Raw genomic sequence first — 22265 nt, forward strand, 5'->3', positions numbered from 1 at the left:
GGAAGGAAGCCTAAGGCCCTGTGAACACTTGAACATGCTGACATTCAGCTGCACCCTTATTCTCTGGTTAAGTGTTTTAACTTTCCTTCCCTTATCTGTTTGTCCTCTGTCTGTCTCTGTCTCTGTCTCTTTCGCAGTGCCAGGGATGAAACCTAAGACCTGCAGTGTGCTAGGGAAGGGCACATCCACCCAGCCCCAGCTGTTCCTTTCTCTTTTGGGGAATGGTGGTGTTGTTGATGGAGTCCAGAGCAATGTGCATGCTGTACAGGTTCTTTGCCATGGAGCTGCACCGAGCCTCTGGTTTATTTTCTGTGCACCTCTACCTATCTTAGACTCTTATAGATGGACCCTGAATGAGGTTTCAGTTTAGGGATTTTATTGTTTATAATGGTTTGACATGGTGCTTGGTCACCATAAATTATTCTTGGATTCTGGGCTTTCTTTCCCTGGGTTGTATGCTATCATCAGATACTGGACAATGGCAGCTCTACGGGACTGTCTGTTGACATGTGCAAGCTGGTATGCAATTTAGTCTAGATTGAAAGCCAAGAAGTGTGTATTCTTGCAGCCCTTGGCCTTCTGTAGTCATTTGTTCTCACTGAAGAATGCCATGTCCTTTTTCTCGTTTGTTTTTAAACAGCTGAAGCTTCATCTAGCTCCATGGCTATGAGAAGAACCACTAGACAGACCACCATCACATCTCACTTCATGAAGGGGTCAGTATGTAATGAAGGGGCTATTAGCCATTTCTTGGGGTCTGGTAATTTTGGAAAAATATGAATGGCTTCCATAATTCGTTTCCTTTTTTTTTTTAACCTTTATTTTAGTACTGAGGATAGAATCCAGGGTTTGGTTCACGTTAGGAACCACTGAGCCATGCCCCTACCCCCATAGGGATTTCTGGCGGAGGATTTCCCACTGAGCTGCAGCCCTACATAAATGTCTATTTTGCAGGTTTTGTCCTGTAGACATTGTCAAACATTACTTGTAAACACTTCGTCTTTTTTCACTTTTTGAGAAAACTTAAAGCATACATAAAATTCTAGTATATAGTATAAGAATCCTTAGTGCTCAGTGCTGGAGAGATGGTTTAGCAGATAAGAGCACTGGCTCAGTTTCCTTGATTTGATTTCCTCCACCCACATGATAGTTCATGGCCATCTGCAACTCCAGTCCTCTTCCAGCCTTCTTACGCACTGTGGTGCATCTGTGGTGCACAGATAATACATGTAGACAAAACATCCATACACATAAAATTTAAAGACCAAAACAACAAAGAACCCTCATACTCATCACCCATTAATAGAAAAATAAAGCATAATAGTGTTTCCATGATTTTTGTGAACTTTTTGTTTTTTCCAGTACTGGAATCTTCACAAAGCTATACCAACCAACTTCATATGGACATATTTATATAGACATATCCATGTTTTGTTATTAAGATTTAATTTTATGTATGCGAGTATTTTGCACGTGTCTGTGTACCACATTGTGTAGTGCCTGCAGAAGTCAGGAAAGGGTGCTGATCCCCTGGAACTGGAGTTGTTCATTGTTCTGAGCTGCTGGGTGCTGGACTCTGAACCCAGGTTCTCTGTACGAGCAGGTGCCATCTCTCCAGCTTCATCCATACATTGTGTACATTCATAGTGTAGGTATGTTATGTGTATGCCTTTCTTCAACATGATCACCCAACTGGACAGCCAGGGCCTAGGTTGAACTCAAGCCTTCAAGAGCACTGGGTGGTCTTAATTGCTGAACCATCTCTACAGCATACAGTGTTTCTCTGAAACATTAGAATTTTGCCTGCTACTTTGCAAGTCTCAGAGCAATGGGTCTAGACAGCAATGGCTTCTTGTTTTTTTTTTTTTTTTTTTCGAGACAGGGTTTCTCTAGCTGTAGCTGTCCTGGAACTCACTCTGTAGACCAGGCTGGCCTTGAATTCACAGAGATCTGCCTGCCTCTGCCTCCTGAGTGCTAAAATTAAAGGCATGTGCCACTACCACCCAGCTGGCTTCTCATTTTACAAAGAGATATAACAGATTTTTGACAAAAGTGATTCTGTCCTTTGAATCAGCCTCAGAAAATATAAAGCTGAGCAACTGTTTTTCCAGAAGATCTGGTTTTAATTTCTAGCACCTACATGGTGGTTCATAGCCATCTTTAACTCAGGGATATGATATCCTCTTCTGACTTCTGCGAGTACTAGGCACACATAGTGCACAGATGTACATGCAAGCAAAACACTCATACACACTAAAAAATTTCAAGTATAAAGCTGGAGATAGTGATCTAGTAGACAAAGTGTTTTCAGATCCCCAACACCATATTAAAAGCCAGGAATGCCAGTGCATGTCTGCAATCTTAGCACGGAGAGGGCGGAGACAGGTTCTGGGCCCTGACTTTCCAGATAGTCCTGCTAAGCTGGTGAACTCTATGATCAGTGAGAGACTGTCTCTCAAAAAGCAGAGAATAGCTTTACCCAATCCAAAATGGGTAATCACATTGCAGAAATGCATGCATATAACACATATACACTATAAATGTATATGAATACATGTGTGGGGCTGGAGAGATGGCTCAGTGCTTAAGAGCACCTGATCCTCTTGCAGAGGATCAGGGTTCAGGGCTCAGCACCCAGCTAATTCCAGTTCAGGGGATCCAGCACCCTCTCCGTTCTTCTACAGGCACTACCCAGTGTGGTGCGTGGACACAAATGCAGGCAAAGCAGCCAGGTGGTGGTGGTGCACACCTTTAATTAATCCCAGCACTCAGGAGGCAGAGGCAGGCGGATCTCTGAGTTCGAGACCAGCCTGGTCTGCAAGAGCTAGTTCTAGGACAGGCTTCAGAGAAACCCTGTCTCAAAAAAAAAAAAAAATGAAGGCAAATCATTTGTACACATGAAATGAAAAGATTTAAAAAAAAAAAACAAATATATGGATGTTGGGCACTGGTGTGTTCACAACTACTTGTAACTTCAGCTCCAGAGTACCTGATACTCTCCTAACCTCCAAGAGTACATGCACACAATTTCAAATCACACAAGTAACTTTAAAAGAAACTCTTCAGTCCTGGAAAGATGGGCCTCTCCTGGCAGGGAAGACAAACTGTGCCTTCAAGAGGTTCTTTTGTAAAAGAAAAGTTATTGAAGGCAGTGGATGGCTGGGTTTGTGTGTGTGTGTCTCAGAACTAACAGTCTCCTTACTGTGTGACAGCACCACTAAACGGAAACCCAAGGAAGAGTCTGAGACGAGAATCCTAGATGAGTCTGTTGCAGAGGAGAGAGACCAGGTGGGCCGTCCTGTTGACTCTGGACATTTAACTTGGATGAGTTTATTGGCAAAAGCTGGTTTGTCTAAACAGATTCCTTGTAGTAGGGGTGTTCAGTGCTTGTGGGACAGGGCTGTTGATGGAGTGTGCTCTTGTGCTAGCGCCTGATGGCTTTGAAAATAGCAGTGTAGCCCAACAGGCTGGAGTCCTGTAACAGCTGATGCTGTGGTTCTGGTCTGAAGGCATCGGGAGGCAGAGTTCTGGTTTTTTTCATGTTGGAATCAAACCTAGGGCTTCACCCATGTAAGCACTGTACTCAACTACACACAGGGTCCCTGTGTTTGATGTATACAAATATTTGTATTGTATAGCCTGGGGTGGGCTTGAACTGTGTGTACTTGGTCTTCCTGCCTCCACCTCCCAAGTGCTAGGATGGCGTATTTGCACCGCTATCCCAGATGGTGGGGATTTTTATGTGTGTGTTTGTGGTTTTTGTGTGTGGGTATGGGCACATGCATGCAGGTGCCCAAGGAAGCTAGATATGCCAGATCCCTGGAGCTTGTTCCTGGGGTGGTGAACCATGGACATGGGTCCTGGGAAGTGAATTCTGGTCCTCTGAAAGAACAGAATGCATGCTTAGTGAGTGAGTCATCTCTCCATGCACCCTGCTCTTTTTTTTTTGAGACAGGATATCACTGGATAATCCAGGCTGGCCTTGATTTTATGGTGATTGCCCTGCCTCAGTTGCCTGAGTGCTGGGTTGTAGTTATGGGCTAGCCTAACCTACTTGGCTCTACCCCTCTATCCCTCTGTCTAACTGTGGTTGGGAGTTGATTTGGTTTGTTTTTGTTTATGTTTGTTTGTTTTTTGAGCTGAGGACAGAATCCAGGGCCTTGCACTTGCTAGGCAATCACTCTACCCCTGAGTTGAATCCCCAACCCCGATCTACCTTTCAAATCAACATTGTCTTATTCTCTGTTCTTCCCTCTGCCCAGGATAAGAGACGCAGAGTTACAAGCACAGAGCGGTAAGCATCCTTATGATCTCCTCTTTGATTTGTCTCAATTATAGAAATTACTTTCTGAAAGCTAAAGAGTTCTGTAGTAAGTTTCCTTGGCAACTATAATCCTGTTGAGGATGCTGAATTTGGAAACAAAGTATTTAATCTTTTAATTCATGTAGAATTTTCCCTCATCCCAGAAGGAGTTGAGGTCTCCTGGTATTATGAGACCTGAGTTGAAAGGTCTCCCTCAGTATTCGATGGTGAGACAACATTTGACTGTCAACTGTCCTGGGGTACGATTACTCTTGGTGTAGGAAGCTGGGCTCATGAAGCTGCTTCTGGGGACTGAGCTCTTGGTTCCTGCCTATATAATAGTCTACTTTGCCTAACAGTGGTGCTGGAGTTTCTGTAGTGGAACCGGAAAGTGTAACACCAGGAACCCACTCGTGTCGGGAAAAGCAAGGCGACCAGGTAAAGCCCGTGCACCACCTTCTTTCCTTGAGCATGTTTCTCTGGTTTCTGGAATGAGGTGGGGGTGGGGAGAGCAACAGTGAATCTCGGCTGGTTTAGGAAGCCTTGACTGAGTCTCTGTGGAGGTCTCCTTTTTGAGCAATAGGAAATGCTGGAGGTTCCATAGCACCATCAAATACAAAGCTGCCTTCCTGGGCTGGGTCCTGGTTCAGTGGCAGAGTTTTGGCATAGCGTGCTTGAGGCTCTGGGTTCCATCCTTCAGTATCATAAACAAGAAGAAAGCCTGTCTACATTGCCCCCTTGGCTGGAATGAGCTCACTTCTTTCCATCAAGCCCGCACTGGGAGGAATAATAATGAAGGTTTAGCAGTAAGACATGGATAAGGTTTATATACACAGAGGCCTTGCCTGGCCTACATACAGCCTCGGGTTTCATCATCCCCAAGAACGACAGAAAGTTTCCAGGCACACTTATACTCTTTAGTACTTGGGAGGTAGAGGTCATTCTTCGTTACATGGCAAGTTCAAGGCCAGCGTGGGCTACATGACACTATCTCAAAAAAGCAAAAAAAAAAAAAAAAAAAAAAAAAACCAAAAATGATTTTCTTTTTACACTTATCTTTTGTGTCTGTGGGTCCACACATGTGGATATCAAAAATCGAAAAACAACTTTTTTGGGTTAATTCTCTTTTTTTTTTTTTTTTTTTTTTTTTTTTCAAGATTTATTTATTGAGTATACAGTGGTCTGCCTGCATATGTCCCTGCAGGCCAGAAGAGGGCAGCATATTTCATTACAGATGGTTGTGAGCCACCATGTGGTTGCTGGGAATTGAACTCAGGACCTTTGGAAGAGCAGCCAGTGCTCTTAACCTCTGAGCCATCTCTCCAGCCCGGGTTAATTCTCTTTCATCGTGTGGGACCCAGATATCAAACTCGGGTCATCAAGCAAGACAGCAAGTGCTTTTAGCACTGAGCCTTCTCACTGGCCCTGGGTTTGGCTTTCTTGTGTTCAGAGAACAACTCAGGTCATTAGGCCTCTGTGACAAGCCTTTTAGTTGCTGAGATATTTCCTTAGCCTTTTAAAAATATTTACTTTTGTGTGTATGTATGTGTGCGTGTGCACCGCAGCACCTCTCCAGTCCAGGATTTGCTTTAGTTTTTCTTCCCTCCCCTCCAGGGTTTGTCTCACCAGAATGTCTTCGCTGTCTGCTGACTCCACCAAAAGAAAAGACAGTTGTTTCTTACTTTATTTTATTTTGGTTTTTTGAGGCAGGGTTTCTCTGTGCAGCCTTAGCTGTCCTGGAACTAGCTCTGTAGACCAGTCTGGGCTTGAACTCAAGAAAGATCTGCTTCTGCCTCCCGAGTGCTAGGATTGAAGGCGTGTGCCACTGACACCCAGCTGGACATTTATTTATTTATTTTTAAAAGTTTTTTTTATTGTTTAATTTTTTACTTTTTCAGGGGAAAGCATGAAAGCAGTCTTTAAGGAAGCAGAATTGAGGTTTTATAAAGATACTTTAATGTGGGATTAATGTGAGGGTTGAAAGAAAAACACCACCTTAGAGCCTGGGTATGACTCCTCAGTCACAGAGTAAGACAAGTCTTAAGTGTGGTCTGGACTCCAGAGGGAGCTGTCGTAAACAGTGGTCTTGGTTAAGTGTTCATCTTACCAACTTCACTAACTAGAATCCGGTAGGATTACTGCAGGTGTGTTAATTCCATAGCAGGAATTCAGAACAAATTGGGGAATTGGCATTTTTTGTGGTAGTGGTGCCAGTGTCCCACCAGTGCCAGTGTATGTTGTATATCTGGCTGACCAGAACTCAGTTTGTAGACCAAACTGGTTTTTTTTATCAACTCTTTTATTCTGTTTTAGGAACATGACAGGAGACTCCGGCGTCAAACCAGAGAACTGTAAGTGCAGCTGGCGTGTCTCTGTGCCCTGTAATGATGCTCAGCTGTAGTATCACAGCTGCAAGTGAGGGGCTGGTACTGTTCACTGTTGTATTTGGTGGTCTGTGGAAAGTTCTGAGAAAAGCCAGAACAAGGCAGCTGGAGAGATGACTCAGCTGTTAAGAGCACTAGCTGCTCTTCTGGAGGGCCCAGGTTCTGTTCTGATAACCACATGGAAGCCAACAACTGCCTTTAACTCCAGGTTCCAGGGTCAGACACAGGCTGACAAAATACCCACATGCCTAAGATTATTAATAGCTGAAACATAGATGAGGCACAGTGAGATGGCTCATCAGACTAAGTGCTTGTAACAGAAGTCAGACAATCCCTGGAACCCACACAATACAAAGAGACCCACTCCCGAAAGTTGTCTTCTGACTTCCATATATGTGTCTGCACTCACATTATACAGATAACTAAAGTCAAATGAAGCTGGCCATAGTGGGACACATCTGTAATCTTTTCTTGGGAGACTGGAAGCTAAGGCAGGAAGGTTGCCATGAATTCGAGGCCATCCTGAGCTACAGAGTGAGACATTGTCTGAAAAAAAAAAAAAAGGAAAATAGGAACATGTGGTGCATGCCTCTTATCCTAGCACTCAGAGACAGAAGTGGATCTCTGCAAAGTTTCAGGCCAGCCAGAACTACATAGACTCCATGCCTCAACAACAAAATGTCTGACTACCCTAGCAAAGACTGACATAGTCGCCTTTGACCTTCTAACTCAGGTCTTGCCTCCATAGTCACACTGCCTCCATGCATGTGGTTGAGTGAGTGGTTATATAAGTTAGCTTGTACTCAGAGTGCTGGCTGATAGTCTCAAAGCTCAGTAGCCTAAAGCTAAGCATTCATTGAGCTCACTTGAGGCTTGCTAGCTGGCACCTGGTCCTGACAGGGACAGTGGGCTGACGTAAATGTCACCTGAGCATATTCTTGAGGCAGTGGATAGGCACAAGCAAGTAGTGCTGGTCTTTTAGTATTTATTCATTGTGAATTTGTTTGGATGTTTTTAATAGATAGGCTCTCCTGTGTATCCCAGGCTGGCCCCAGACTTGATCCTCCTGCCTCAGCATCTGGAATGCAGGGATTGCAGGCTGGTTCCACTAGATCCAAATAGAGGTAATCCTTTTTCTTTTTTGACACATGTCTTACATGTGGGCATGTGTGTGCAAATGAAATGTAGTAGCCAGAGGCCGGTATAAGTGTCTTCCTTATTGCACCTGTTCACTCAGGCAGGAGCTCTTGATTGAGTCTAGGGGTCACTGGTAGGACTGACCTTAATGAGTCAACTTGCTCTGGGGCTCCCCTGTCACAGCCTTCTAAACACTAAAACCATGGGTTCTACACAGCCAGTGTTTGTGTAGTGTATTGGGCAATTTGAACTCTAGTCCTTATCTGAGCTATTTTCCCAACCTCAGAGATAGTGGGTTTTTTTATTGTTTTTGTTTTTTTTAATTCATTTTTTTATTTTTTTGTGTTTATGAATAATTTTTATTTTTTATTGAGCTCTACATTTTCTACATTTTCTTTGCTCCCCTCCCCTTCAACCCTCCCCCAAGGTCCCCATGCTCCCAATTTACTCAGAAGATCTTGTCTTTTTCTACTACCCATGTAGATTAGATCTTGTTTTTGTTTTTAAAGCTTCTGTTAATACCCACTTGAGTGATGCAAATATTGAAGTCCCAGGTCCAGAGGACAGCAAAATATCTGACCTGAGGGTGGGGTTGCTACTGAAGAGTAAGGTGACAGCTAGACTCTGAGGCCAGCCTTTGTGCTTGCTGATGCTGACCACACTCCAGTCTTTTCATCTCAGTAGTGTTCAGGGCAGGTGCAGAGTGCCAGTAGAGGCCTACTGATGATTTCGTCTTAATCTAAAGAACTGAGGGGTGTGACTCATAGATCCAGGGCACTCGTGCATGTGCGTGCAAGTACATTTGAAAGTATTCATGCTACAGGTTGCCTGCAGAGATAAGAGGGCTGCTCTCCAGATTCAGTTCACAGCTACTATGGTGGATTATGGGGATCACACTTAGATCATCAGGCTTGTGTGTCAAATCCTTTATCTGTTTAGCCATCCTGTGGGTCCCAGTTGAGTACTTGTCATCAGTTCATGATGAACTAGGCTTAAGCTCCAATTCTGCAAAAAAATATATAATATAAAGTCATATAAAGGATAAACAGGTAGAGGATAGGAAAGATCACCTCTTCTTGAACTCTGAGAGGTTGTCGCTTAAACCATCCCTACTTGGATGGTGCCTAGAGTCGTGGTCACCAGTGTTCATGTGAGTTTTTCTTTTACTGTTGTTTTATGTGGCAGATCATTAAGGCGGAGATCAAGGGAGGAGCCAGACAGAGAAGCAAGACCAGGAACTCACGAGGAAATGGACGATGACGAAGAAGAAAAGGCAGAGTCCTTATCTAACTTAAATGGGCTTTGCCTGTGCTCCTACTGGATTGGTAGAGATGATGCTGGGCAGGCTTCTGGGCGCAGAATCTATCCGTTTCACTTGTTACTCTGGATTTGCCTGGTCTCCCTTGGGTGTTGGTTGTCATTGAATGTCTGAGCCTATTTGCCTGGACCTGTGGAGACCTGGTCCACCTAGAGTTGAAGTCTTGATTTATTAGTTCAACAAGCCCTCTCCCTTAAGTCCTAAATGGAATTCTTGACTCTCCTCCTTTTCCCCTTCTCTACTTGCTTACCTGAGCACCCTCACAACCTAAAACAAGTCTGGGAAAATGGTGCACACTTGTAGTCTTAGCATCAAGGGGATAGAGACAGGAGTAGGAATTTCATCTCCTTAGCTAAAGATGAGGATCAAGGCCAGCCTAGGCTATTGGAGACTGTCTCAAAACAACAAAAAATCCTCCATTTGATGTTAAAGCATACAATCGAAAGGTGATGCAAGGATTCTCTGTAAAATGTATTGAGGTTGTTGTGTGAGCAACCCAGTGTTTGCCTGGGTCCTCATGACCTCCACAAATCTCCTCTAGTGCATGTGTGTTACCTAGTACTCAGAATACTGTTTGCTTTACTGTTACAGTATTGTTTAGTGAACATGGCAAGGACAGTCTGTGTGGGCTGAGGATAGTTTTCTGAGCCTCTTGCACCTGCGATTGGTTGATTCTCCAGGACATGGAAGACTTGATTGCCCGAGGTGCCAAGGCATCTGAAAGGGTACAACACTCAGTTTGTGGTTCCTGTTTTATGGAACTCTAGAGCAGTAGATGAGGTCACACACTCATGTCTTGGGTCTCCACCTTAGAAGATGTTTGAGAAATGTCCACCTGGTTTCCTCCACTGAGATTTAGAGTGGAGACTGAACCAGTGTGAGTTCTCAGTGCTTGTCTGCTGAGAGTCACCCCAGGGTGTAGTAATGCTTCCGTACCTCCCTTTCTTTGCCCAGATGCAAGTGGGTCACTGTCAGGGAGCTTTTGTTTGTATCCATTTTATTTTCTCTGTGTGGGTGCATGTAGACTTCAAGAGGACAGCATGTAGGAATTGGTTTTTTGCCCACTGTATGGAGCCCTGAGATTGTTAGGTTTATGTGCGAGTGCCAAGTCATCTTGTTGGCTAAGCTTTGTTTGGGATGGGTTCTTGCTATAGAACCAGAATGGCTTCAAGCTTGTGTGTCCCTAGCCTAGAGTGCCTCACAGCTGCCCTGTGGAAAGGGAGGGCTGAGGTTAACACTCAGTTGATGTGCTAGACCCACTCACCCGGATGGGTACATCAGTGAGGTGCACTCTGTGTGCTCAGAAATTGCTGGACTGTGTCTAGATGTGTACTTCCTGTTTTTGCTTTTTGTTCTATTTTAAACAGTCTCGCTATGTAGCCAAGGATCACCTTGAACTCTTGGTTCGCCTGTCCCCCACTGCAGCCCTCAGTGATGGGATCACAGGTCTGTGCCACCACTCCCAGTTCATACTGAGCTGAGGGTGGAATCCAGGACATCTTGCATGCTTGGCAGGCACTTGACTCACGGAGTTCTAGACCCTGTTTGTTTTTGAGACAGAATCTCACTATATAGTCCTGGCTGGCTTAGACTAACTCATGTGTTAATCAGGTTGGCTTCAAATTCAGAGATCACCTGTGTCTGCCTCCCAAGTGATGGTTAAAGGTGGATGCAACTGCTCTCAGCTGTGGTTCTTTTGCTTCTGTTTTAAGGCAAGGTCCATGTTGACTTGGGCATAAGGAGGCTCCTGCTTTTCCTCCAAGTGTTAGCTTACAGAGTTCTTTAGAAAGTTCTTTAGTGCCTGCTGATTTCCAGTATTGGGGAAATGGGGGGCACAGTCTTAGCCTCTGGTCCCAGGAGAGAATGTCTCCTGGTATTCAGAACCAAGATGCTGACCCTGCACACTTGAGCTTGAAGTCACCCTGCTTAACCTCTGAAATAATGTTTCCCCTCCTCTCCTCCATTTTCTACTGTCAGGATAAAAGAAGGCCCAGGCCCAGAAGTCAACCCAGAGATCTGTAAGTGTCAAAAGTGCTTGTGTCTTGCTGTCGTGTTAACTCCAAAAGGCTCTGCTAGGAAGAAGTACAGAACTGACTGACAGTCTGAGAGGCCAAGCCACACCCGCCCAGCTGTGTGGGGCTCAGCTCCATCACTTTGCTCATTAATCCGTGGGGGTCCCCCAGGCCATCTGCAGACCTTTCAAAGGAATCCTGCCTGAGAGTCTTCATGACTTTTTGGTTTGGGGCTTGGGAGTGTTTTACTGTGTCTCATGGAGCCCATTCTGACCATGAGTTCCTGGTCCTTTGCCTCTTCCACCTTCCCAGGGCTGAGATTACAGGTCTGGACCACCATGCCTGGACTCAACTACTAAGCAATTTCTTCAGCCTCTTGCTTTTTGTTTTGTTTCTTCAGTACTGAGAATCTAATGCTACCACACACTTGACCACTGAGCTATGTCTCTGACTGGATGTTTAAGGCAAACTCTCACTGTGTTACTTAGGCCAGCCTAGAATTCATGATTCTGCCTTAGCCTTCTAAGTATTAAGATTGCAAGTGTGAGTTACCATACATGGTAGTGTTTTTATGTTTACTTGTGTATAGTCAAGAGGTTGACACACCATCGAAACTGAAGCTTATAGATGGTTATATTAGCTGACTAGTAAACCCCAAGGATCCTTTTGTCTCTACCTCTCCAGCACTGGAATTGTGGGCATGTTCTTGCTCTGCCAGCTTTATGTGGATGCTGGAGATTAAACTTGGATCCTTAGACTTGTAAGGTGTCTTAAGTTCTGAGCTATTTCAACTGCCAGTGTTTTGCTCTTTGATGGGGAGGTATTCATCTGTCATCTTCAGAATAGTTATGCTGGAGTTGGGTTGTCAAAGCTAATGTACCTTATTCACAGAGCCACCAAACGAAGACCCAAGGAAGCAGAATCAGAGCAGATAGCTTCCGAGTCTGAGGAAGGAGATGAAGAGGAAACGGTAAGTAAGAGGAGCCTGGCTCTTTTGTTTCTCAACTTTAAAAAAAAAAAGAAAGAAAAGAAAAGCTGGGCAGTGGTGGTGCAGAGGCAGGCAGATCTGAGTCTGAGGCCAGCCTGGTCTACAAAGCAAGTTCCAGGACAGCCAGAGCTGTTACAGAGAAACTCTGCCTTGAAAAACGAAGCAAAAATAATTTTTGTACATGTATAGGTGTTTTGCCTGCTCGTATATCTGTATACCATGTTTGTTCAGTGGTCACAGAAGCCAGAAGAGGGTGTCATTTCACCTAAAACTGGGTGTGGATACTAGGACTTGTACCTGGGTCCTCTGAAAGAACAGACAGTATTCTTTTTTTAAAAAAAATATATATTTTTTTATTTATTATGTATACAATATTCTGTCTGTATGCCTGTAGACCAGAAGAGGGCACCAGACCCCATTAAAGATGGTTGTGAGCCACCATGTGGTTGCTGGGAATTGAACTCATGACCTTTGGAAGAGCAGGCAATGCTCTTAATCCCTGAGCCATCTCTCCAGCCCCAGACAGTATTCTTAACCACTGAGACAACTCTTAGCCTCACATTTGTTTAGAATCAGGATCTGCATGTGTAACCCAGGCTGACTTCAAACACCAGAAGTCATCCTCTGGTTGCTACATGCATACCATGACACATGAACTGAACACCCACACAATACACATACACACACAAGATAGACAAATGTAATTTTAAAATCTCTAAGAGGGAAGGACTTGTGAATAGACCCACAGTACCACAGTGCATAAAACCCCAGCACATGTCTAGTCTGCTAGGATCGTAGTCTTCCAGGGTTTATTGGTATTGTTGAGACAAGGTCTCCTTATAAACATAGCCTAGCACCCCCGGTGTTGAACTCAGGTGTGTACCATGTCAACTTGCTTCCTGTCTACTGTTTTTTTTTTTATAGCATGAGCTGTGACCTACATTAAGATCTAAACTACATTAAACCAAGAAAACAAAAGCCGGGCAGTGGTGGTGCCCACCTTTGATCTTAGTACTTGGATCTACAGAGCAAGTTCCAGGACAGCCAAGGCTATACCAAATCCTGTCTTTGGGGAGGAAAAAGAAAAAAGATCTAGACTATATGCAATTAATTTCATGCTACCTAATGACCTGAATATGTTCCAGGAAATTAGCCATTAGGTAACTTTTTCTCTAAGAAGTTAAACTTTAGTTTCTGTAGTTAACAAAAACAAAGATGCTGCAGATTGCTATATAGTCACAGATCACGTATCACTGTCTTCTAGATTGTCCATAGCTGATCGGAGCATCGTTATGTGGCTCAGGTTTGTTACAAATAATGGTAGAAGATCTCAGCACAGGCTCCAATTTATGGAAAGTGTCCTGGGTTTTCCGAGCTTCTTAGTTGTCTTCTTCTCTGGCCTGTTTCTTGCTGTTGGCTGCTCTCTAGGAACTCTGGAGGTGTGGTGAGTCAGTGACCCCCTGTGATGAGGTTTTTAGCCCAGGCTTTGGCACTGTGGACTTTGTCCAGTGTATTGCCCATTCTTTCAGCTTCCCATATCATTTGTCTTTACGTATTGGAACGAGAGCCAAATCTTTGTGTCTGCTAGGCAAGCGCTCTGCTACTTGAGCCACACTGTCAGTTCTAACGCAATGTTTTTGTTCTTTTTGGCTTTTTGAAACAAGGTTTTATTCTGTAGTCCAGGTTTACCTCAGTCCCGTGTCAATCTAACTGCTGGGATGTAGACATGAACCATCTTCACCTAGTGTCTTAGTGTTGTCTAAGACTGAGTAGAAGTTGCGGAGTGCAAGAAGTCGATTCTCTCCTTTGCTTGTTTATGGGAGTTCATTTGAAACTGCTGTCTTTGTGCGTAGCCTGTCTTGGCAGCTTGAGCCATGTTTATTTTCTCCCTGCTTGAGATAGTTGGTGTCTGGGGTCAAACCTCCATGGTTGCTAGTAAGGCCACTCCGGGGACCACGTAGCCTATGCAAGGCTCTGCAAAGGGAAAGTGAAAGGTTGAGAGGGAGCCAGACATGGAGCTATGACTGCTTTCAAAGCATCTAGGGGCAAAGACAGGGTCACTTTAAGTTTGAGGTCATAGTGAGCTCCCAGGTCAGCCAGTAAGACATACCCACAGCCTCTGGTCACTGTGCTTCTAGATGGTGCCACCTCCCAAATTCCAAAAAAACAACCAGCAGCTCTGTATCTGTAGGAGACAGGACTGGCCAGATCCAGAACCTGGGAAACCAGACTGCCTTCCACAATTTAGGATTACTTATTTGAAACACATAGGTCCTGTGGTTATCACATGGTGCCATCATAGCCATCTGAAGGTACTGTCACGGTGCATTGTCTATCTCTTGTGTGGGTCCTGATTCAAACTGTAAAAATGGCACAGGGGAAGCAGGGAAAGGTGGCTCATACCCATAATCCCAGCATCAGGAGGCCGAGGCTGAAGGATCTAGAATTCAATGTCACCTTGTGCTATATAGCCAGACAATCTTTAAAATTTAATTGAAGACTTGACAGTTTCATGAGAGGTTGGTTTGAAGCGCACACATCAACTAACCTACCATCTTTCCTAGACAAGGGGCACATTTAGGTGTCGGAGAGAATAGTGCTGCTTCCAAGTGATTCTGTGGAAACCATAACCCAGAGTGTCAGTGCTCTGGAGCTAGGATGCTTAGGGATGGGAGAGCAGTGTGAGACCTTGGCTCTAACAGATTTGACATTGTATGGGAGGAGGTACCAGAGTTTACTCCAGCTCCTTTACTTACAGTTGCTGTTCTAACCTACAGAGTAGCCACAACTCTATACTCAAGAGGCAGGAGACAGGCAGATCTCTTCCGTTTGAGGCCAGCCTGGACTATATAGGGACTTATTTCCAGGCCAGCTAGGGCTACATAGTGAGATGCTATCTCAAAGTAGCAACATGACTTGCCTTTTTGCATTTTGAAAGTTGTTTTAAATGGAAGTAATTCTATATGTTGCCTTTCTCAGCCTACCTACGATAGGCATCTCCAGTAATGCATGTAGTTTTTGAAGCTTGTGGTTTCAAGACGTCCATGTTTAGGAGGACCCCACAGTTAGTTGTTAGAGAGACTGCTCTGGCTCCCAGAGCACTTCAGTGTTGCCCTGCCCACACGTAGCTTTGTGTAGTACAAGGAGAGACTGGACTCTACTGTCCTTCTAATAAAAATGGCATGTCTTTTGGATCAGCACCTCGCTGTTGGGGCCTTGCTAAACCTCACTCACCTCCCTAGGGGTCCTGGCCCTGATATGAGAGGTAGGCTTATTTATTCTTGTTTTTGGTTTTTTGCTTTTTATTTGTTCATTCGTTCATTTATTTTGGTTTTTCAGAACAGTTTCTCTGTGTAGCCCTGCCTGACTGGCTTCAAACTCAGAGATCTGCCTGCCTTTGTGTCCCAAATGCTAGGATTAAAGGCGTGTGCCACCACCACCCAGCTCTTTTTTCTTTTGAGATTGGGTCTTGCCAAGTATCTGAGGATGGCCTCCAGCTCATGGTCCTCCTGCCTTAGGTTTCTGAGTACTGGTTAGGGCAGGCTTTTCATGGGATTTGGACATTGGTGTGATTTGGGTCTCAGTACCTGACCCTTTACCAGCTTTCTTCCTGAGTTTTGTGGCAGTCACATATAGGAAGTTTTTTAGGGGAGAGGGGGTGGTCTTTCTCGTCCTGGGTGTCCTGGAACTCATTTTGTAGACCAGGTTGGTCTCAAACTCAGATCCACCTGCTTCTGCCTCCTGAGTGCTGAGATTAAAGGTGTGCACCACCACTATCTGGCAGTATAGGAAGTTCTTAATCTAAAGTGCCATTCAAGTCTAAGGGGTCCTGACTCTCTGTTCTTCTTGCTCCTGTTTAGGAAGAAAAGAGACGAAAAATGACACCCAAAGAACCGTAAGCACTTCACTTTCCCTTACAGAGCAGGTGATGCTGTTAGGCAGTTCTAGAGAGGGGTGAGAGGAGGCTGTTCAGTGAACTGCTGCACCAGCCTTAACTTTCTGTGGATCGGAGTGGAAGCCAGGCACTTTGCTTCTGCTGGGCAACCTCAGTACCATGATGGTCACTGTGGATATTGGCACCAGCATGCCTGGGCTAGCTTAGGAAGAGCTGGTGCAGGGCTGATGGTGGGTAGTGTATTCCAGTTTGATGAAATGCCAGCAACCTTGTGCTTCTTCCAGAGTGGAGAAAAAGGCGTCTCGAACTAAATCAGCCGTGACCCCAAAGGTAAGGGTACCTCCAGGAACTTGGCCAGCAACAGCACAGCAGTTCCTAGATGTTGGAGAGCTGCCCTGAGGTCGTACCTGTTCTTCCCACAGACGGATTCACCACGGTGCCCCCAGTGCGGCCAGTTCCTAGATGACCCTGATCTGAAGTACCAGCAACACCTCCCAGATGCTGTGAGTCCGTGCTCTACCTTCACCCTTTCCTCTCCTGCCTCCTGGTATGCCCATGTCACCGACCCTTGTCCTTCAGGTGGATGAACTCCAAATGTTGGTCAGTGAGAAACTGTCCATCTATGAATCCAACTCGTCTGGATTTGAAAGCTACGAGTCATCTCCCCAGCACAGGGTGACCTGCTTCAGGTAACCGCCATGCCCTGTGGGTGTGTTCTACTGGTGGACACCTGGGTTCAAGGCATCTAAGCGTAGTCGTTAGTTCTAATCATAGTGCTTCTCAAGCTGCCCTCCTTTTGACAATAGCTAAGAAGCTAATTAAGATTGAATAGACTTCAGCCACAAATAAAAACTTCATTATTGCTGTTTGTTTTCCGGGTTTTTTTTTTTTTTTTTTTTTTTTTTTTTTTTGCAGCCTGGGCCAGCTTCAAACTTGATAAGTAGTCAGAATGACCTTGAATTCCTGGCCTTCTGTGCTAATGCTCCCAGATGTGTAGTCCTCTGTGCAAACCAGAGCTTCATTTACATCAGGCAAGCCCTTCACAGCTGAGCCATGTTTCCAGCCCTGGTTTTGTTTTTTGAGATAGGATCTTTAACTGTGTCGCCCAACTGACTTTGAACACCCTCCTGTCATTTCATGTGTCTACAACTAAGCTTAATTTTATTCAAAACAAAACTAGAACTCACTGTGTCGTTCTGGCTAGAACTTCTAAATTGATCAAGCTAGCTCAAACTTAGGTCTACCTGCCTCTGGCTCCAAGCCTAGCTCTGTTGGCAATTCTAATACTTTTTCACAGTGCTAGGGATAGAACACAGGCCTCCTGTGCTCTAGGCAGTGACTGAACCCTGGACCCTCCCCCCGCCCCCGACCTGTTTTGCTGCTTTGGTTGGTACAACTTCAAATGATAAATCTTTAGTTCCTGCTATTCTGAAGCTTGTCCTTGTGCTCACACAACGACCAGATCTGTGCAGGATGCCAAGTCTATAGACATAGCACTTCAGACCCTTGCTTTTCTGGTCACAGAACACCAGTGAGAGGGCTCAGAGGTTGCCAGCCCTGCACTAGCTATGGGCAGAGTGGCTGATGGAGAAGCAGGACCAGATGTGATGAGGCTGAACTCACAAGTCCTTCTGGGTGTATGTGGTGGAAGGGATCCCCTCAGGAGCACCCATTGGTGTCCCAATAGTCATCATTCCTGGGTGCTCTTAGATATTGAACCCACCATGGACTGGAGTTTCTGGGACCATTGGATCAAGATCCCTGGGTGTGGCTGTGGCAATACTCCCTGCATGTTGGTTAGTGGCTATCTCTCTCTCCCTACCAATGGAACATGGTAGATCACTATCTGCCAGTGATCTATAGGGCTTTGCCCTAATAGGCAGTAGACCTATGGGGCCAGTTGAAGACTGTTTGTAGATAACAGTCAGCTGTAAATCCCACTGTGGCATTCTCAGAGAACTGAAGCCAGGCTTTTCCTTCACTCAGTTGCATAGCCTTTTTTTCTGGTGGAGGAAGATGGCTGAGGGTGTGTAGCCCTTGGCTGAGTGTGGCCAGTGAACAGATCTTATGCAGGATTAGGACTGGTACTCTGGTTCTTTTTAGTCTGGAGAGATAAATCTGCAGTCAGCTCCAGTTGCTGATATCTGTGTAGGCAGCTCACAACCAGCCAGCTATAACTCCAGCATGTGGGAATCCTCTGACCTTTTGGTATGTGGTATTTGTCACACAAGAGTGGTGTGAGACACTGTTGGATGGTGGACATTGCCGAGTCCAGAACCCTCACTTAGTCTGGGTACCTTGAATCTGACGGTGATTTATGGTCCTCTGTACGGAGCTGGGTGGTGAAGTAATGTTTGTTGCCTGTGTAGTGTATATTGCAATAGAGGTCATCTGTGTCCTGTCGACACTGGTCTTATTGAGAAGAACATTGAACTCTTCTTTTCTGGTTGTGCCAAAGCAATTTATGATGAAAATCCATCTGTGGAAGGTACGTGTAATGGTAAAGGTATGTGCAATGTTCAAGGGTTGTTAAAGAAGCAAACAAAACTTGGGAGGCAAGATAGAACCCATGGGAAGTACTGTTTTGAGAGGAGAGCTCAAAGTCCTGCCATTAACTGAGCAAAGTGAAGAGGCTGCATGCTGGCTGGGTTTTCTAGCTGGAGTGAGAACTGTGAAGTCACCATGTTTAGTCTGTTTCTTAGCAAGACTTTTCTTCCACAGGTGGTGTTAACTGCAAAAACCTCGGGCCGATCAATGAATGGTGGATCACTGGTTTTGATGGTGGAGAAAAGGCTCTCATTGGCTTTAGCACCCGTAAGTGTCTGCCTAGTCACAAGTGTTGTGGAACCGCGGCCTGTCTGGGCTTGGTCGACCTTGGAGCGAGGTCTCATCAGGCACAGGGAGGACCTGGTGACCTGTGTTCATCTTTACTGGCCTGAAAGCTGACCCTCCAGTTGTATGACAGTCAGGTGTTTACAACTCAGATGAGTGCTGATCTCAGCTGACTCATTTCCCCTGGTTCCTGCAAGCCCAGGTGAACCTTAGCGAATCGAGAAGTTGGATTCTTGTGGGTTAGGTTGTGGAGTTTTAAATTTTATATTGTTCTGGAAGCTTAGAAGACACATACTTGCCTGTGTTCAGCCTGGAGGCCATCAGATTGAGATGGTTTTAAATTTTTCTTTGTATTTATTGTGTGGGTGAGTGTGTGCACCACAGCATACGTGTGGGATCAGTAGTAATTGATTCTCTCGCTCTACCATGTGAGGTGAGGCCCTGAATCAAACTCAAGTTGTCAATCTTGTAGGAAAGTGCCCTTATCTGCTGAGCCATTTTACTGGCTCTGAAACAGCTTTTTAAAATGTATTACCTGCTGGACATAGCAGATAACTGCTGTCCTAGCTACTCAGGAAATTGAGGAGTTGGGGCTAGCCTAGGCAGCATGACAGGACCCCATTAAATCAACCAAACAGCCATCTGCATAAGTGGTAGGTGCTGGAGGAGATAGAAATGCTCATAATCACCCTAATTGGACTATCTTTAAAAACCAAGTCATTTGTTCTTCCTAGCATTTGCGGAATACATTCTGATGGAACCCAGCCCAGACTATGCACCAATATTTGGGCTGATGCAGGAGAAAATATACATCAGTAAGATTGTGGTTGAGTTCCTGCAAAGCAATCCTCACGCCGTTTATGAAGACCTAATAAATAAGATCGAGGTGAGAGCTTTACCTTCTTTATGAAGGGTTTGGATCCACATATATACAGCATAGTTGATGCTAGAGAAGACTGCATTCAGAATCAGAACCTTCCGCTACCACTAGAAGAATCTTGATTGAAGATTGATGCAACAGGCCTGGGGGGCGTGGCTCAGTTGTAGTGCTCCTGCCTAGAATTCCCAATGGGGGCAAAACATTAGAAACATCTGATTTTTTTTTTTCTTCCTCTTCCCCAAAGACCACTGTCCCTCCTTCTGCCATTAACCTGAACCGGTTCACAGAGGACTCCCTGCTGCGCCACGCCCAGTTTGTGGTGAACCAGGTGGAGAGTTACGATGATGCCAAGGACAGTGATGAGACTCCCATCTTCTTGACTCCCTGCATGAGAGCCCTGATCAAGCTGGCTGGGGTCACTCTGGGACAGAGGTAAGGATGTAGCAAGAATCAGATGGGAGACTTGAGACCAGAGAAGGCAGTCTATGTCTGGTTCCCTAAAATGGTGGCCATCTGTCTCAGGCGAGCGGAGAGACGCCATAACCTCAAAGATTCTACTAAGGAGAAGGACAAAGGACCCACAAAAGCCACCACCACCAAATTGGTCTACCAGATCTTTGACACGTTCTTCTCAGAGCAGATCGAGAAGGATGACAAGGAAGACAAGGAGAACGCCTGTAAGCGCCGCCGCTGTGGCGTCTGCGAGGTGAGGACAGCCACGCCCATGAGCCATCCTTGGCTCTTCCTTAGATGTTTAGGAGTCAGTACTCTAGGGGAGCCGTCTGCCTTGCCGGACGGGTGGGTTGAAGTCAACAAGAGTGTCCTGGGCCTTTTGGGTGGATGCCATTGGCTACATTGCCTGGTTTCCTGAGAGACATTAGCTCTACCTCCATGTCCTGTGGGTGCTGAGAGATGACTGACTCAAGAGCCAGAGTCACCCTCAGGCCACATCACACTCCGGAGTTCTGCTAGAGCTTCTGCAGTAGTACATGTTTCTCTCGGCTTAGATTTGTGGCTGCAGAAGGCCTCTTGATACGACTTGGGTCTTAATCTAGCTCAGGCTGGCCTGGGAGTCTCTATCCTACCTTATTCTTCCAAAAGCTGGGTTTATAGACCTATGCCACCATGGCTGGTTCTTGTGAATACTTTTTGTATAAATGGTCTCGGAATCAACCTGTGTCACATTAACCCAAAACCCCATATTTAAAAAAAAAAAACAAAAAAAAACCAAAACCCTCAAATAATGTGATTAAGCTGGAGGCATAAGCCTATCCTGGCAGTGAGGACAGTGAGGATCAGGATTTCAAGGTCATTCTCAATGAGTTTGAGGTCAGCCTGGGCTGCAGACCATATACTGAACCATGGCCTGCATGTGTATTCTGAGGCAGCTTTGTAGACAAGGCTGTCCTGAACCTGCTGGTGCTCCTTCCCCTGCCTCCTGAGAACTGAGCATCTGGGTATTGTACTGCATGCCAAGTCCTGTGAGATCAGTTGTCCGAACACCAACTTTTGGAAGATGCCTTATCTTATGCTATCAAAGGAACTTAAGCGTCCTGAGAGCTCTGAGTGAGAAGAGAAGACTGTTATGTGCTATTCTTAGTACCCAAGGGACTGCTGGGTTTTTCTTTAGAGGGAGTCACCCTAACCGTGTGACACAACTCAGGTGTATTTTTGCACTTTACTGTTTTGACTTTCCCTGGATGTGGTACAGCCTCACTGATCTTATGCCCACAGTAGTATCGTCCTTTTCTCATGGTAGGCCTCCTCAGGATGCCCGTCCTCACCTTTTTTTTTTTTTTCTGAACAAGGGAGCTGGGTCCTTTTGGTTACCTTACTCTCGTGCTGTTGTTTTGTTGGTGACTCCTTGGAGGCAGGTGGGACACCGGTAGCTCTGTAACACCTCAGCAGGGCTGCTTGTCCATATCTGTCACAAGACCTTAAGTCATAGCTGGGTGACCTGATACCTGACACAGGTGAAGTCTGAGTAGTTGTCAAGCTTAGGGAATGTGCGGGAAAAGTCTAAAGTGCTCAGCACAAAGGCTGCAGTGTGCACGTGGAGGTTGGAAGTAACTTTGGAGTTTTAGTCTTACTGTGGGTCTTGGGCATTGAACTAAGCTTAGGAGGCTTGGTACCTTTACCCACCAAAACATCTCACTGACCCTGAGCATGCATAGTTTGAAAGTTCTGGGCTGGGTATGGTGACACATGCCTTTAATTCCCACCCAGCATTTGTCTGCAGAGGCAGGTGGATCTCGATGAGTTTGAGGTCAACCAGAACTATGTAGAGAGACCTTGACTCAAAACAAGAAACCAAACAAAATTCCTTCCTATGAATGGCTCCTTGATCCACCCTTTTATTATTTTTCAGGTCTGTCAGCAGCCTGAGTGTGGGAAGTGCAAAGCCTGCAAGGATATGGTTAAGTTTGGTGGCACTGGGCGGAGTAAACAGGCTTGCCTCAAGAGGAGGTAGGCTTTGCTGTGTTCTATTCTGGTAGCAGAAGTCCGGGTGGCTGAGG

At 45.4% G+C, this 22265-nt stretch overlaps 1 protein-coding gene across 2 annotated transcripts in view; it reads left to right on the forward strand.

Annotated features, from left to right (window-relative positions):
- Positions 1 to 22265, forward strand: part of Dnmt1 (DNA methyltransferase 1) — a 47886-nt gene that overhangs the window by 10650 nt on the left and 14971 nt on the right. Inside the window, exons 5-22 of one of the 2 annotated variants that reach the window (XM_048446431.3) lie at positions 641 to 716; positions 3213 to 3288; positions 4263 to 4294; positions 4663 to 4741; positions 6617 to 6654; positions 9010 to 9097; positions 11120 to 11160; positions 12046 to 12124; positions 16003 to 16037; positions 16322 to 16367; positions 16460 to 16540; positions 16617 to 16726; positions 18407 to 18543; positions 18759 to 18851; positions 19604 to 19755; positions 19994 to 20181; positions 20272 to 20455; positions 22118 to 22215. In XM_048446431.3, the coding sequence (XP_048302388.2) occupies positions 641 to 716; positions 3213 to 3288; positions 4263 to 4294; positions 4663 to 4741; positions 6617 to 6654; positions 9010 to 9097; positions 11120 to 11160; positions 12046 to 12124; positions 16003 to 16037; positions 16322 to 16367; positions 16460 to 16540; positions 16617 to 16726; positions 18407 to 18543; positions 18759 to 18851; positions 19604 to 19755; positions 19994 to 20181; positions 20272 to 20455; positions 22118 to 22215 (1633 nt within the window). The remainder of the gene's footprint in view (positions 1 to 640; positions 717 to 3212; positions 3289 to 4262; positions 4295 to 4662; positions 4742 to 6616; positions 6655 to 9009; positions 9098 to 11119; positions 11161 to 12045; positions 12125 to 16002; positions 16038 to 16321; positions 16368 to 16459; positions 16541 to 16616; positions 16727 to 18406; positions 18544 to 18758; positions 18852 to 19603; positions 19756 to 19993; positions 20182 to 20271; positions 20456 to 22117; positions 22216 to 22265) is intronic. The other variant, XM_048446432.3, reaches the window with a different exon arrangement.

Source organism: Myodes glareolus, chromosome 4 (assembly GCF_982192425.1).
Source record: "Myodes glareolus chromosome 4, mMyoGla1.1, whole genome shotgun sequence".
NCBI lineage: Eukaryota > Metazoa > Chordata > Mammalia > Rodentia > Cricetidae > Myodes > Myodes glareolus.